Raw genomic sequence first — 16,383 nt, 5'->3', positions numbered from 1 at the left:
ATAAAAGGGGATAAATAAGGTTAAAGTAATAAATAATGCTCAGGTAAATTGCACGTGTGCTGTTCATCAGGTGAGTGTATGTGTGTATTTATGAGAGTAGTGTGTTTGATATAATATATATAAATTCAGTCTGATTGATTTATTATTATTGTTTTTTTCTCAGCTGGTATCATTAACTACACTAGTCTGTATGAAAGCTGCTATATAAAGTCAGTCTGATTGATTGATAGATTGATAGATTGATTGATCAGTGTGACCTCTGACCTGCTGCTGCCTCTAATTGGCTCCACAGCGCCCCCCTCCGGCCTGCTCTAACTTTTCCTGCTGTAGTGACTTCCTGTTTGTGTCCGGAGTGGATCCTCCTGTCCTGTGTGTCCTCTCTCTGCTCTGTCTGTGTCCCCCTTGTCTCCTCCTCCTCCTCCTCCTGTCCTCCTCTTCCTCCTCCACCTCCTCCTCCTCCTCCTCCTCTCACCGACACACGCTCCTTCTCTTCCGGCCGACTTTAGAACCGCGCGCGCACACCGGCACCGTCTTGGTTCCGCAGCCGGCTCGCGGTGCAGGGAAGCCGGGCAGAGTTGACAGGAGGAGCCGGTGTCTGCTCTGGTTCTCTGATGGATTTTACATAAAAGCAGGAGAGAAACACTGCTGATGTTAATTAACCTGCGGAGCTAATCAGCAGCTTTAAGATGAGTTTAGTAGCTTGTTAGTGAACGTCGAGGCTGTTTTTTGACCTCTAGCTGAGACAGTATCGCCGCCTCTTAAAGTGCCTGTTTTTTAATCCCAGTTTGGTTTAACTGCCTTTGAGCTAAAGGTGCTAATTTGCGGAGCAGCAGCAGCTAACCGGCTCTAGACGCAGAGTGTATCCGCTTCAGGAGGCTCCTAACTCGGATCCGAATGTTCGGTGCAGACGGTCGGACTCAGCTGCTCGGGTCCAGTTTGTTTCTCGGTGTTTAGTTTAGTTTCCACTCAGATCAGCTGCTGTTGTGAATGTAGTCTGACCTCACACACACACACACACACACACACACACTCACACACACACACACACACACAGGTCTGAGGTCAGTTTAAATGTGGGTTAGATTGAAGTCCTGAGCTTTAAATGCTGTGAGTTTAATCTCAGTTCTGGTTCTCTAGTGTTGAGTTCCGGTTTATTTAAAGGTTTTTGAGGTAAAGTTGGTTTTATTGTTTGGTTTAAATGTGATCTGAGTTTAGTTAGTTCGGTGTGTAACAGCTCAAAGTGTCCTTATTGCTATTTATTGCAGGTTGATTTAGAGGTTTTTGGTTTAATGGGGTTGAAGTGTGTGTGAACCTGGTGTTAGATGTTAGACCTGCTCGGCTCATGATGGCGGAGCTCCAGCAGACCCCCACCTCGCTGTGCTGCTGCCGTAAACCCCTCCCTGCCTCCGGGGGGCGCTGCGGGGGGGACTCGGGCAGGCCCTCGGCGGGCCCCGGGGCCCCGCGATGCCCCCTGGTAGACGTGGCCTCGGCCTCTAACTTTCGGTGCTTCCAGCTGCGGCACCTCCACCTGGACCTGCGGCTCAACTTCGCAGTGAAGGAGATGAGCGGTTGGCTGGTTCTGGACCTGGTGCCTGTCCAGCCGGGGGTCCAAACCCTGGTGCTGGACTCCCACCCGTCCCTGCTCATACACTCTATAGACTGTAAGGGCCCTGGGGCCCCGCAGGACGAGCCTCTGTCCCTCACGTACCGGGTCGACCCGTTCACTGACTACGGATCCTCTCTGAACATCAGCCTGCCGACCACGCTGAAGACCGGCAGACTGGTACACATCACAGTCCGCTACACAACTACAGACGGACCCGCTGTGAGACTACACACACACACACACACACACACACACACACACACACACACACACACACACACACACACATACACACATATATATACACACACACACACAGACATATACATATACACACATATATACACACACACACATACACACAAATACACACATACACATATATACAGACACACACATATACACACACACGCACATAGAGCTGAGGGAACATAGAGCTGAGGGAACATAGAGCTGAGGGAACATAGAGCTGAGGGAACATAAGGCTGAGGGAACATAGAGCTGAGGGAACATAAGGCTGAGGGAACATAGAGCTGAGGGAACATAAGGCTGAGGGAACATAGAGCTGAGGGAACATAAGGCTGAGGGAACATAGAGCTGAGGGAACATAAGGCTGAGGGAACATAGAGCTGAGGGAACATAGAGCTGAGGGAACATAAGGCTGAAGGAACATACGGCTGAGGGAACATAGGGCTGAGGGAACAAGGCTGAGGGAACATAAGGCTGAGGGAACATAAGGCTGAGGGAACATAAGGCTGAGGGAACATAGAGCTGAGGGAACATAAGGCTGAGGGAACATAGAGCTGAGGGAACATAAGGCTGAGGGAACATAAGGCTGAGGGAACATAAGGCTGAGGGAACATAGAGCTGAGGGAACATAAGGCTGAAGGAACATACGGCTGAGGGAACATAGGGCTGAGGGAACATAAGGCTGAGGGAACATAAGGCTGAGGGAACATAGAGCTGAGGGAACATAAGGCTGAGGGAACATAGAGCTGAGGGAACATAAGGCTGAGGGAACATAAGGCTGAGGGAACATAAGGCTGAGGGAACATAGAGCTGAGGGAACATAAGGCTGAGGGAACATAGAGCTGAGGGAACATAGAGCTGAGGGAACATAGGGCTGTGTCTGATGATGATGATGATGATGGTGATGATGATGAATGTGATGATGAAGGTGATGATGATGATGAAGGTTATGATGATGATGAAGGTGATGATGATGATGATGATGAAGGTTATGATGATGATGATGAAGGTGATGATGATGATGATGATGAAGGTTATGATGATGATGATGATGAAGGTGATGATGATGATGAAGGTGTCCTCCCACAGATCTGGTGGCTGGACTCAGAGCTGACCTGTGGACAGTCTCGTCCTCTCGTCTTTACTCAGGGTCACTCGGTGTGTAACCGTTCCTTCTTCCCGTGCTTCGACACGCCCGCCATCAAGAGCACCTACACCGCCACGGTCCGGGTGAGTCGTGACCTCTGACCCCTCACCCTAACCTCTGACCCCTCACCCTTACCTCTGACCCCTAACCTCTGACCCCTCACCCTACCTCTGACCCCCTAACCTCTGACCCCTCACCCTAACCTCTGACCCCTCACCCTAACCTCTGACCCCCTCACCCTAACCTCTGACCCCTCACCCTAACCTCTGACCCCTAACCTCTGACCCCTCACCCTACCTCTGACCCCTCACCCTAACCTTTGACTCCTCACCCTAACCTCTGACCCCCTCACCCTAACCTCTGACCTCTGCCCCCCCAGGTCCCAGAGGGAGTGACGGTGCTGATGAGCGCCTCTCGCAGCTCGTACTCTAAGCAGGACCGAGTGTTCCAGTTCTCCATGGAGTTCCCGGTCCCGTCCTACCTGGTGGCTCTAGTAGCTGGAGAGCTGCAGCACGTCGACGTCGGCCCGCGGTCAGTACCTGAGTATTGATCACTGATACCCATAGACTGTATATAAAATGGACGTAACATCCGTGACGTCACCCATTGGTTTGTGGACTGCTGCTCGGAGGCCAATAGTATCGGATCTGAGCAGCAGCATCTTGGAAAGCTGGGAAAAATAAAAACAGGGATTCTACTTATATGGGCATCAGGAGGAGCATGAGGCGCCCTCCTGAACCTGTGAACCAATCAACCTGTCAATCACCACGTAGCCACGCCCTAATGCATACCCTGCTTTATCGTCACATATAAAATCAGGGAGGCCAAAATGTCCCAAATGAACATCATACTGCATTGAAGAAGGCTTTAAACTAGCGATTGAGACCATAAACACATTTTGAAAACGTTTACTGAGGTTAGAAATCAAGTGAGAAGTTGGTGAATTCTCCATTGACTTGTATAGAGACGGAAGTCCTTTTGACACCAAAACGGTCGCCCCCTGGTGGCCTTTTGATAGAATGCAGTTTTAAGTTACTTCCGCGTTGGCCTCATTTCAGAGGACCGGAACTCCCCGCCTGCTTATACCTCAGTATTGATTATTTTATAGATGCAACAAGTCTTTAAACGCCTAATACAACAAATAATATAAATACTACTACTGCTGCCATATTATTTTTAATTATTTATATTTTCTTTTTGTTGCTATTTATTTTTACAGTTTAGTTTAAATTTTGAGTCATTTTTCCACATTTCGAGTTATTTTTTTCAGTGAATCTTTGATGTTTATATAAAGTTTTGTTTCTTCTTGTGATTTTAAATAGTTTAAAGTGTTTAAAGGCATCCCTGATCCTCTGTACCTGTGGTTTTAGGAGCCGTGTGTGGGCCGAGCCGTGCCTGCTGGCATGTGCGGTGAAGAAGCTGGGCGGCAGCGTGGAGCGCTGGCTGGCCGTGGCCGAGCAGCTGTTCGGAGCGTACCTGTGGGGCAGGTGAGCTCAGCCGCCGACACGCACGTCACATGACACAGTCGATAAAAACAGATCAAAGTCAGAATAACGCCGATCAGCTGATTGATCCTCAGGTGCGACATCGTGTTCCTGCCCCCCTCCTTCCCCATCGTCGCCATGGAGAACCCGTGCCTCACCTTCATCATCGCCTCCATCCTGGAGAGCAGCGAGTTCCTCCTCATCGACGTCATCCACGAGATCGCACACGGCTGGTTCGGGAACGCCGTCACCAACGCGACCTGGGAGGAGATGTGGCTGAGCGAGGGGCTGGCGACCTACGCCCAGAGGAGGATCACTACTGAGGCCTATGGTACAAATACTACTAATAATACTAATAATACTGCAAATAATACTACTAATAATACTGCATATAATACTACTAATAATACTACTAATAATACTACTAATACTGCGCCCAGTGCAGCATTACCATGGAGGCTTATGGTACTACTGCCAATACTACTAATACTTCTACTACTACTATTCCTACTGAGGCATTTAGTAGGACTACCATAAACTTTACAGTTAGTACCGCCAGTACTTTAAGATACACAGTATAACTTTAAACCAGGGGTGTCAAACATATGGTCCGCGGGCCAGAACCGGCCACCAGAGGGTCCAATCCGGCCCGCAGTAATTCCAGTGAAACATTGAGATGTTGCCCGTCGGCCTCCAGCCTGATGACAGTATCTGTTACCATGGTAACCACAGAGTGACACAGCAGCCTGTCAGCCTTCTCTTCTCTGTTCAGACTCATAAGCAAACACTTTAATGAGTGATTTGGATGTAACTCCTAATATTGAAGCACCTAAAAACATGAGTACTTATTGTGGTCATATTTAAAACATTCACATATTGAACATCAATAATCTGTCATCTCTCCTCTTCAGGTGAGGCGTTCACCTGCCTGGAAACTGTCGTCAGATTGGACGCTCTGCACAGACAGCTGCGTCTCCTAGGAGACAACAACCCTGTTAGCAAACTGCAGGTCAAGTTTGAGCCAGGTGAGACACACACACACACACACACACACACACACACACACACACACACACACACACACACACACACACACACACACAGACACAGACACACACACGCACACACAGGTGTGACCTCTGTTGCCCCCCTCCAGGTGTGAACCCCAGCACTCTGATGAATCTCTTCACCTATGAGAAAGGTTTCTGCTTTGTGTCGTATCTCTCTGAACTCTGTGGAGACGTGAGACGCTTCGACTGCTTCCTGAGGGTCAGTACACACACACACACACACACACACCTACACACACACACATATAAACACACACACACCTACACACACATACACACACACACACATGTAAACACACACACACTCCTACACACACACACACACACACACCTACACACACACACACACACCTACACACACACACACACACATACACACACACACACATACACACACACACCTACACACACACACCTACACACACACACATATATACACACACCTACACACACACATAAACACACACCTACACACACATATACACACACACACACACATATATACACACGCACACACATACACATATACACACACACTCCTACACACACATACACAAAAACACACACGCATATACACACCTACACACACACACACATATACACACACCTACACACACACACATATACACACACCATAAAAGGTAAATGCATTTGAATGAAAAAGGAATCCTGTGTGTGTGTGTTTAATGTGTGTATCTGTGTGTGTGTGTGTGTGTGTGTGTGTGTGTTTAATGTGTGTATCTGTGTGTGTGTGTGTGTGTGTGTGTGTGTGTGTGTGTTTAATGTGTGTATCTGTGTGTGTGTGTGTTGAATGTGTGTATCTGTGTGTATTCCAGGACTACATCTCAGAGTTTAAGTTTCAGAGCGTGGTAGCTCAGGATCTCATCGACTACTTCCTGAATTATTTCCCAGAGCTGAAGGACGCTGCCGTGGCAACCAGAGAAGGTGACCAATCAGCACGCAGCACCTTTAAACATCTTTATTCTGTTAGAACAATCATTTCTTAATAAAACAGTTTAATGTGACAGTGTGTTGTTGTGACATCACTTCCTGTGGTTGTGACATCACTTCCTGTGTTTGCAGGTCTGGAGTTTGATCGCTGGCTCAGCGGTTGTGGTCCTCCGCTGTACGAGCCGGACCTGTCAGCAGGAGGCGCTCTGACCCGGCCCGTCCAGGACCTGTGTGACGTCTGGAGGGGCTCCGACCCCCCCGACCTGCAGCTGCTCTCCACCTATCAGCTGACAGAGTGGAGCACCTTCCAGATCGTCCTGTTCCTGGACCGCATGCTGGACCGCTCCCCCCTCCCCCACGGTACTGCAGTAATACTACATATAATACTACATATAGTACTACTATAAATACTGATTACAGTACTATTACTGTTAATTATAGTACTGCTGTCACTGCTAGTACTGATGATGATGATGATGATGATAATGGTGGTGGTGATGATATTGCTGATGGTGATGATGATGGTGATGAGGATGATGGTGATGATGATGATGGTGATGCTGATGGTGATGGTGATGATGATGATGTGATGATGATGATGATGATGGTGATGATGATGGTGATGGTGGTGATGATGGTGATGATGATGATGATGGTGGTGGTGGTGAAGATGATGATGATAGTGATAGTGATAGTGATGATGGTGATGATGATGTTGATGATGGTGGTGATGGTGATGATGATAGTGATAGTGATGATGATGATGGTGATGATGATGATGGTGATCTTCCTCTCTCTCTCAGAGGTGATGGTGAGTCTCTCGTCTTCGTACTCGTCTCTGTTTGACAGTCTGAACGCTGAGGTTCAGATCCGCTGGCTGCAGCTCGTCGTCAGGAACAACTTCTACCCTGATCTGCCCCGAGTCAGAGCCTTCCTCCATAAACATGTGAGACACACACACACACACACACACACACACACACAGAGACACACACACACACACACACACACACACACACACACACACACACACACACACACACACACACACACACACACACACACACACACACACACACTCACTCACAGAGACACACACACACACTCACAGAGACACACTCACACACGCATACACATACACACACACTCACAGACACACACACACAGAGACACACATACACACACACACACACACATACACACACACACACACACATACACACACACACACACACTCAGCTTTATTTAAACAGAAACAGGTGAACAAGTTAAATTCATTCTGATTTAACTAGTTTACTGACTACAGCTCCCATGATGCTTTGCGTCTCCTCTCCACAGACGTCCAGGATGTACACGGTGCCGCTGTACGAGGACCTGGTTGCCGGGGTGATGAAGTGCGTTGCCTTGGAGATCTTCTACCAGACGCAGCGGCGCCTGCATCCCAACCTGAGACGGACGTTACATCAGATCCTCTTCCAGACCGCCGCCGCTCCGACCAATCAGAACAGCCCTGCGCTCCCCCTCATCCCCCCCTCCCCTTCTCCATCACTGTCCCCGTCACCCGCCCCCACGGCAACCGCCTCCTCCACCGCCAACGCCGCCGCTGCTGCTACCGGGACGACCAACGGCATCGCTCTGCGGGACGTCAACGTGTCCGCGTGATGACGAAGGATTCTCCATCGGCACGCTGGCAATGGAGGCCGTTGCCATGGCGATAGAGGCCGTTGCCGTTGCCGTTGCCGTGGCGATGGCGGCGGCAGCCTTATAACTACAGACGCTGAAAGTGTAAACACTGTGACAGGAAGTCTCACTCCGGATCCTGAAGGTAGAGGAGGTCGAAGGTGCTTTTCTATTGGTCGCTGAATGTGTGACATCATCAGCAGCAGCAGCAGCTCTGACTCAGACGCCCGTTTCTGCCAATGGAAGAAGAGCTAGAAACGTTAACTTCCTGTTTGAATCATTTCACAGTAAAACGTTCAAATATTTAAACTTTCACTTTAAAATCTGAAGCTTGAACTTTATTTAGTTGATCAGCTGATTGATTATTGATTATTAGTTTATAGTTTGTGTTCAGTCAGATCATGTTTGGATGATTATTATTATTATTATTATTATGATCACAGAGCAGACTCTCCCTTTAATTCACAGCTGCAGTTACAGCTCAAAACACAACCAAACATCTGTGAGATTAATCAGCTGATCATTAATAACGTTATAATGATTATAAATGCCGTCGTTGATGACGTCATCACGCTGCGTTTTTTCTTCTGTGGTGGTTTAATTAGTCTGTCAGCTGATACTCAAACAACAGAAGAAGAAACTTTAATTCATGTTTTATTTTATTTTCACAGTTCTGTTAAAATCTGATTTCATGTTTAAAAGTTGGCAGAAACGGGCCGTGTGTGTGTGTGTGTGTGTGTGTGTGTGTGTGTGTGTGTGTGTGTGTGTGTGTGTGTGTGTGTGTGTGTGTGTGTGTGTGTGTGTGTGTGTGTGTGTGTGTGTGTGTGTGTGTGTGTGTAACCGATGCGTTCACTGTCCCGTTAAAGTGAGCCCCAGCAGAGAGACTCTCCCTCCCTGTGACATCATCACCAGCTGACCTCAGAGGCCTTAATGCTGCGTTCGCTGCAGCTGGGAGATTTCAGACTTCTCCTCTGACTGTTTGTTTTTTTACCTTCGATCACCAGCAATAAACAGACTGAGACACTTTAAATGATGATTGTTATATTTTAAATTAAAAGTTGAAATTATGTTGACGGGAACAAAAACAACAAACATTTATTTTATTAAACACGCTGATTGACTCTCTGCGGATTTTCAATCAAATAAATGTTTGTTGTTGTTGTTTGTGTCCGTCCTCCTCAGCTCTGGAACGCCCCACTGTCTCCAGCTGTTCCTGAACGCCTCTCCACAGATCACTCAAATAAACACTTGAACTTAAACGCAGAATCTTGTTTGTTTGTCTTCATTTAAATAAATAAATAATAAATAAAACGTTTTATTTCCTCCAACACTGAGTCATATTACTGCTTTTATTTTGAAAAACGATTAAGTGAAATCCGGAAATGACGCGGCAGGTTTTTTCGAAAGGGAGGTGGTGTGAATAGGCCTTCAGCATAAAAGCAGGAAAGCGCAGATGAGAAGAAATCAAATGAAAACCTGCAGAGCTGAGTCAGCATGACGCAAGAATCAAAGCCAGTGGCCCAAATACAGCAGGATGAACTAAATAACACAAATAAATGTATAATTAAAAAGCAAAATATGTCAAATTAGGACTAAAGAATGTTTTATTGTGTTAGATAATATATTTACAGTATTTTAAAGGTTCATACTATTAACAGAAGCTTTTTACTGTTCATATAGTTTTTTTAATTGTAAAACAACAAAAACAAACCTTTTAAAATACTGTAAAACACAACATATATAAATTCAACAATTATTTCTATCATTAGAAATAAACTTTATAATCCTAATTTGACATATTCTTGCTTTTTAATGAATCATAACGTTATTTCCACCTCTAACAAATAAAATAACAAAAATGTACAAACACTGCTATAATATAAATAATAGTTGTATTATCATTATTATAAGAATTATCCCTTTTATTTATGCTGTTGGGAGTCTATCTATCTATCTATCTATCTATCTATCTATCTATCTATCTATCTATCTATCTATCTATCTATCTATCTATCTATCTATCTATCTATCTATCTATCTATCTATCTATCTATCCATCTTTCTTTCTTTCTATCTGAGCAGAAGCATCATTTTTTATTTCCTCTGCTATAAATCCGCTCTTATTTTGAAGGGAGGACAAACAGGAAGTGGTGCATCTTATTTTGTAGAGGTGTGACGGTGTCGCGTCCGGAGGAGACTGAGGAGCATCACACAGCTGGACCGACACATCTGGACCCGCATCAGACACACGCACACACAGCTGGGCCGGCGCGCGAGACAGGTGGACAGGCACGCGCCCTGGTGAGCAAGAGTACAGACAGGTGAACAGGCACGTGCACAGGTGACACAGGAGGACAGGTGTCTCCATCCCTCCATCATGTCTGAGGAGACCCGGGTCATCTACTACCTGGAGGACCAGGAGACCCCTTACCTGATCCGGGTCGGCGTGCCCGCGCAGCGCGTCACCCTGCTGGACTTTAAGCTCGCGCTGAACAAACAGAACCTCAAATTCTTCTTCAAGTCCGAGGACGCGGACTTCGGGTGAGTCACGTGAGCACAGACTCCTTTTTTTTTAATTCAATTTTTTTTAATTATGTCGTCATCAGACAGACAGACAGGCACGTGCGTTACAAACCGGAGCCTCACGAGGGGGGGAAGGGGGAGGGGGGCTAAAAACAACAACAACAACAACAACAACAATAATAATAATAAATAAAGCATAACAGGAAGCATCATGGTCAACAAATGATATCAAAATAATACATAATAATATAATAAATAACAATATAAAACATTTTAGTGTTTAAATATATGATGATTAGTGTCACGTGGAACGTTAATGTGTTCATGTCATATTTTATTTAATTGAGGAATATTTGCATCTATGAAAGTTAAATGTCTTCATGTATATTTATTAAACTTATGAAGCTTTTATTCTGATATCAAATGTTTCATGTCAGTGCGTTGAATAAATATATTTTATTATTAATCTATAAACGTCATTGTTTATTAAATGTAATGTTTTACACACTTAAATACAATGTTATATTTATTTATTATAATTGTTGCTGCCTGATATTAGACATTTATAATAAATAATAAATAAATAAACATTAGTGTCCTACATTAGAAAATGCTACAAGGAACATTAATAATAAATACGTCCCATTTTCTCCTTCAGTATAATATCTGAAATGTTCTTCTGGTTTAATAAGAGAACATCTTTATTCATATTTATGTTTTTGTAGCAGATGGTTTCAGATTTGATGGATTTAATAATCTGGGTCAGTTTAGAAAATACTTTAATTTATATAAAACAGCTTCATGATGCTCAGGATCTCATTTAACCCTCCTGTCGTCCTCCCGGGTCAAATTGACCCCGTCTGTTTTGACTGTTCCTTCTTTCTTTCCTTCCTTCCTTCCTCCCTTCCTTCCTTCCTTCTTTCCTTCTTCCTCCCTCCCTTCCTCCTTTCTTTCCTTCTTCCTTCCTTCCTTCCTTCTTTCCTGTATTCCGTCTGTCCTCCCTCCCTCCTTCTCTCTTTCTTTCCTTCCTCTCTTTTTCCTCCCTTCCTTCTTTCCTTCCTTCCTCCCTTCCTTCCTTCCACCCTCCTCTCCTTCCTTCTTCCTCCCTTCCTTGCTCCTTTCCTTCCTTCTTCCTCCCTCCCTTCCTCCTTTCTTTCCTTCTTCCTCCCTTCCTCCCTTCTTTCCTTTTTCCTCCCTCACTTCCTTCCTTCTTCCTCCCTTCCTTCCTTCCTCTCTCCTTTCCTTCCTTCTTCCTTCCTTCCTCCCTCCCTCCCTCCCTCCCTCCCTCCTTCCCTCCCTCCCTTCCTCCTTTCTTTCCTTCTTCCTCCCTTCCTCCCTTCTTTCCTTTTTCCTTCCTTCTTTCCTCCCTCCCTCCTTTCCTTCCTTCTTCATCCCTCCTTTCCTTCCTCCCTCCCTCCTTTCCTCCCTTCTTCCTCCCTCCTTTCCTTCCTTCACTCGAGGACAACAGGAGGGTTAATATATAAACTGTCACATGAAGCATTTTTTGTGTTTTACATCAATTCATTAAAAATATGAAGGAAAACATTAATTTGTTCTAAGCACAGAATGAACTGTAAATAAATATGTTATATTATGATTGATTGAGGTTTGTATTATGGTGTTGTTCATACAAACCATAACAGAGTTAAAGTGACAACAAACACCAACAAGAGGAAAGAATTCAATCAGCAACAGAAGCTTCAGATCAACATGAGTCAGCATTAATAATAATTCATATGTAGAAAAATAAAATAAACAATCAGACAATCTTTCCTTCTTTTCAGGCTCGTTGCAGATTAAATGCATCAAAATCAAAACAGAGTCCTGACCATAGACTGTATATATAATGGACGTAACATCCGTGACGTCACCCATTTGTTTGTGGACTGCTGCTCGGAGGCCAATAGTATCGGATCTGAGCAGCGCCATCTTGAAAATTTCAGGTGCATGCTGGGAAAAATAAAAACAGGGATTCTACTTATATGGGCATCAGGAGGAGCATGAGGCGCCCTCCTGAACCTGTGAACCAATCAACCTGTCAATCACCACGTAGCCACGCCCTAATGCATACCCTGCTTTATCGTCACATATAAAATCAGGGAGGCCAAAATGTCCCAAATGAACATCATACTGCATTGAAGAAGGCTTTAAACTAGCGATTGAGACCATAAACACATTTTGAAAACGTTTACTGAGCTTAGAAATCAAGTGAGAAGTTGGTGAATTCTCCATTGACTTGTATAGAGACGGAAGTCCTTTTTAGCTGATGCAGCCAGTTAGTTTCATCTAAATCTGATTATATACAAGAAAATAAAACTATAATGTAGAATAAATATAATCCATTATAGCAAAGCAACACTGTTGTTAGGCAATATCCTGCTCTATATGACAAAATACTTTAAAATATAAAATATCAAATTATAAAATCTCCTGATGTGTTTAAAATGAAGTCATTATTAGTATAAGTCCACTTAAATACACTGTAGGTGATAAAATATGTAATATGTATCATTCTTTTGTGGTTACACCATTTGACATTTTCAGGAGCATTCAGTCTTACTTTTGGTAAAAAATGGTGCAAATGTCATTTCAAATGATATAAAACCAACAAAAATACTAAATGTACATTTTAACAAACCTGATGCTGCTTTTAAAACTAGTTTAACTGATTTATGAATTCATCATCTTACCAACACTTATTTATTTATTCTCTGGTATTCTGTTCAGCTTGTTTATCATCCAGGTTTAAATGTTTGGTCTGAGGGAGTCGTGGGTCATGTGACCTGATACATGTGTTGATGTGTAATCTGGGATCAGATCAGCTGAGAGATTTATGTTCAGAGACACAAACCACAAATCTGTCAGATGCTCCTCAGACGAGGCTAACAGTTTCCCTCCGCTTCCAGTCTTTGTGCTAAGCTAGGCTAACGTGTATGGACGTTAAAAGCAGAGATCAATACTGCAGAGGATTAGTGTGTGTTTACTGAGAGGATGATCTACTGACAGAGACATCAACACACACACACACACACACACACACATACACACACACACACACACACACACACACACACACTCACACACACATACACACACACACACACACACACACACTCACACACACACACACCACACTCACACTCACACACACACACACACACACAAACACACACACACACACACACACACACACACACACACACAGAGAGAAGCAGATTTCCTCAGACTGAATATTGAAGAGCTTTTGGCTTCAGCAGATACAGTCTGTTATATAATCTCTCTCTCTGTGTGTGTGTTTGTGTGTGTGTGTGTGTTTGTGTGTGTGTTGGGGATTATATAAAAGCATCTGACATACTTACACACACAAACACAAACACAGCTGCAGTTCTCTGCTTGTAAAAATATACTGCAGAAGTTATAAATAAATACAAAAGAAATAAAAATAGAAAATCACAGACTGTGTGTGTGTGTGTGTGAGTGTGTGTGTGTGTGTGTGTGTGTGTGTGTCTGTGTGTGTGTCTGTGTGTGTGTGTGTTTTATTTTATGCAGAGATTTAAGAACTTAACATTAAATATGAACTCAGTGTTTCTGTAGAGTCGCAGTTTATCCACCAGGGGGCAGCAAACACATCTGATGGTGATGATGATGATGGTGATGATGAAGATGGTGATGGTGGTGGTGATGATGATGATGATGAAGACGAGGATGGTGATGATGTGATGATGATTGTGATGATGATGAAGACGAGGATGGTGATGATGATGATGATGATGGGTGATGATGATGAAGACGAGGATGGTGATGATTGTGATGATGATGAAGACGAGGATGGTGATGATGATGATGATGGTGATGATGATGATGATGATGGTGGTGTGATGAAGAAGATGATGATGATGATGATGGTGGTGATGATGGTGAAGGGTGATGATGGTGATGATGATGATGGCGGTGATGATGATGAAGATGGTGATGATGAAGATGATGATGGGTGGTGATGATGATGATGATGATGGTGGTGATGATGATGGTTATTGATGGTGGTGGTGATGAAGATGATGATGATGATGGTAATGAAGATGATGATGGTGATGATGAAGATGATATTGGTGATGATGATGATGGGTGATGATGATTATGATGGTGATGATGGTGGGGATGATGATGATGATGGTGATGATGATGATGGTGATGATGATGGTGATGATGATGGTGGTGATGATGATGAAGATGGTGATGATGATGAAGATGATGATGGTGATGATGATGATGATGATGATGGTGGTGGTGATGATGATGAAGATGGTGATGATGATGATGGTGGTGGTGGTGATGATGATGGTGATGGTGGTGGTGATGATGATGATGATGATGATGATGGTGGTGGTGATAATGAAGATGATGATGGTGATGATGATGGTGGGGATGATGATGAAGATGATGATGATGAATATGATGGTGATGATGATGGTGGGGATGATGATGAAGATGATGGTGGTGATGGTGATGATGATGGTGGTGATGATGATGATGATGATGATGATGGTGGTGGTGATGATGATGAAGATGATGATGGTGATGATTGATGATGGTGGGGATGATGATGAAGATGATGATGGTAATGATGGTGGTGGTTGATGATGATGATGATGGTGGTGATGATGATGAAGATGATGATGGTGATGATGAAGATGATGATGGTGGTGATGATGATGATGATGATGGTGGTGATGATGATGGTTATGATGGTGGTGGTGATGAAGATGATGATGGTAATGAAGATGATGATGGTGATGATGAAGATGATATTGGTGATGATGATGATGGTGAAGATGATTATGATGGTGATGATGGTGGGGATGATGATGATGATGGTGATGATGATGATGGTGATGATGATGGTGATGATGATGGTGGTGATGATGGTGGTGATGATGATGAAGATGATGATGGTGATGATGATGGTGATGATGATGATGATGATGGTGGTGATGATGATGAAGATGGTGATGATGACGATGATGATGATGGTGGTGGTGATGATGATGATGATGATGATGATGGTGGGTGGTGATAATGAAGATGGATGATGATGTGGTGATGATGATGGTGGGGATGATGATGAAGATGATGATGATGATGATGATGATGATGAATATGATGGTGATGATGATGGTGGGGATGATGATGAAGCTGATGTGAGTGATGGTGATGATGATGGAGGTGTGATGATGATGATGATGCATGATGATGATGCATGATGGTGGTGGTGATGATGATGAAGATGATGATGGTGATGATGATGATGGTGGGATGATGATGATGAAGATGATGATGGTAATGATGGTGCGTGGTGTGATGATGATGATGCTGGTGGTGATGATGATGAAGATTGATGATGGTGATGATGCATCGGTGGTGGTGATCGATGAAGCATCGATGCATGCAGCATGTGCTGATGATGGCTGATGATGTGCTGGCTGGCTGATGAGGCATGCTTGATGAGTGCATCGATCGGTGCATGCATGATCGATGTAGGCTGATGATGCATGATGGTTGTGGAGATGATGGCATGGTTGTGCATGATGATCGAGTGACTGCACTGATGCAGCATGCATGCTTCGATGGTTGCTGCAGCTGCTGATTGTGATGCATGCATGCTGGTGATTATCG

The 16,383-nt window shown here is 44.3% G+C and overlaps 2 protein-coding genes across 2 annotated transcripts in view; both read left to right on the top strand.

Annotated features, from left to right (window-relative positions):
- The first annotated feature begins 381 nt into the window (after positions 1-381).
- On the top strand, positions 382-9,453 carry rnpepl1 (arginyl aminopeptidase like 1). The gene is made up of 11 exons (XM_062418532.1): positions 382-1,825; positions 2,945-3,085; positions 3,382-3,533; positions 4,373-4,489; positions 4,582-4,817; positions 5,398-5,511; positions 5,643-5,755; positions 6,393-6,501; positions 6,640-6,867; positions 7,311-7,453; positions 7,846-9,453. The coding sequence occupies exons 1-11, from the start codon at positions 1,343-1,345 to the stop codon at positions 8,167-8,169; spliced, it is 2,160 nt and encodes a 719-aa protein (XP_062274516.1). The 5' UTR covers positions 382-1,342; the 3' UTR covers positions 8,170-9,453.
- A 1,111-nt stretch (positions 9,454-10,564) lies between these two features.
- Positions 10,565-16,383, top strand: part of LOC133981083 (segment polarity protein dishevelled homolog DVL-3) — a 15,830-nt gene continuing 10,011 nt past the window's right edge. Inside the window, exon 1 of the mRNA XM_062419970.1 lies at positions 10,565-10,728. Within this exon, the coding sequence (XP_062275954.1) occupies positions 10,565-10,728 (164 nt within the window). The remainder of the gene's footprint in view (positions 10,729-16,383) is intronic.

This window comes from Scomber scombrus, chromosome 5, assembly GCF_963691925.1.
Source record: "Scomber scombrus chromosome 5, fScoSco1.1, whole genome shotgun sequence".
Taxonomy (NCBI): Eukaryota; Metazoa; Chordata; class Actinopteri; order Scombriformes; family Scombridae; genus Scomber; species Scomber scombrus.
Note: the sequence above shows the minus strand (reverse complement) of the source record. Positions and strands in the feature narration are given on the sequence as shown.